This window comes from Seriola lalandi, unplaced genomic scaffold, assembly GCF_002814215.2.
Source record: "Seriola lalandi dorsalis isolate HSWRI2012SDOR001 ecotype SW California unplaced genomic scaffold, Sedor1 jcf7180002052029, whole genome shotgun sequence".
Classification (NCBI taxonomy): Eukaryota; Metazoa; Chordata; class Actinopteri; order Carangiformes; family Carangidae; genus Seriola; species Seriola lalandi.
In genome coordinates, this window is record NW_019522582.1 from 1 (window position 1) to 1,050 (window position 1,050).

At 41.1% G+C, this 1,050-nt stretch overlaps 1 protein-coding gene across 1 annotated transcript; it reads right to left on the reverse strand.

Annotated features, from left to right (window-relative positions):
• Positions 1-288: 288 nt before the first annotated feature.
• LOC111649811 (DNA topoisomerase 2-beta-like) lies at positions 289-728 on the reverse strand (the record flags this gene model as incomplete). The annotated part of the gene is made up of 2 exons (XM_023399503.1): positions 606-728; positions 289-399 (listed from the first exon to the last, which is right to left on the reverse strand). Coding segments are annotated over exons 1-2 (234 nt in total), but the record flags the coding sequence as incomplete, so codon positions are not given.
• Between the last annotated feature and the right edge of the window lie 322 nt (positions 729-1,050).

Here is a 1,050-nt window from a genome sequence, read left to right on the forward strand (position 1 = left end):
ATGAGATCAAACCATTTCCATTGCAAGTCTCGGTAATCTTTTCTTCCAAGGTTGAAAAATCTTTCCTATGCAAATCGTAATTTAAAAAGAGCAGCGCAGAGGCAAAAAAAATAGTCCCTCCGTCACCTACAGCAGGTGCAAGTTGCATCATATTTGAAATAATGAACAGATTCACTACAGTCGATGTCACATGGGTGAATATTACCTGCTTGTTTTGCATATTAGTGATGCTTGTTATCAGGTGGAATGGTAATGTTTAGCACGTGTGTGTGTGTCTCTCTCTCTTACTTTGACAATAGGTGTGATGAACTCCTCCAGGAATGTGTGTTTCAGAAGGGAGGGCCAGTTGTGGTGGAAGAAGTTGATGAGCAGACCTTTAATATGGGAACCGTCTTGATCCTGGAGACGAGAGAAGACGTGTTAGAACGACACAAGAGGCTGAACGGCTAACGCTAACGCTAACGCCACAGCTGCGAGTGCGTGTCCACGAGAACCGTCTTGATCCTGGAGACGAGAGAAGACGTGTTAGAACGACACAAGAGGCTGAACGGCTAACGCTAACGCTAACGCCACAGCTGCGAGTGCGTGTCCACGAGGCCGGTCACCTGATCAGTCATGATCATGATCCTGCCGTACCGCAGGCTCCTCAGTGACTCCGCGTCATCGTAGCTCTTCTTGTACTGGAGGCCAACGATTTTGATGATGTTGTTGATCTCAGCGTTTTCCATGATCTGTTAACATGTAAATAAAGCTCGTTAAGCTGTATTGTTTTAAATTAGGTTGGAATCATGTGATTATGCGAAAGAAAATTTCAACTCACTGATTTTAGCAAAACCAAAAATAACCCTAACTCATACTGTAGTAAGCAAAAGTTTGGGCAATTAATTGTAATTTTTAATGTGAAAAGAAGTAAATACAATCCTGGCAGGAAACAGACAAATAAAACTGAGTCTTTCATTTAATGTTCATTCTTTTACATTTAAAAAAATAAACAGTAATTGTGGCATGTGCAAGAGTTTGTGCATCCAATTATAGTAATTTATTCAATTT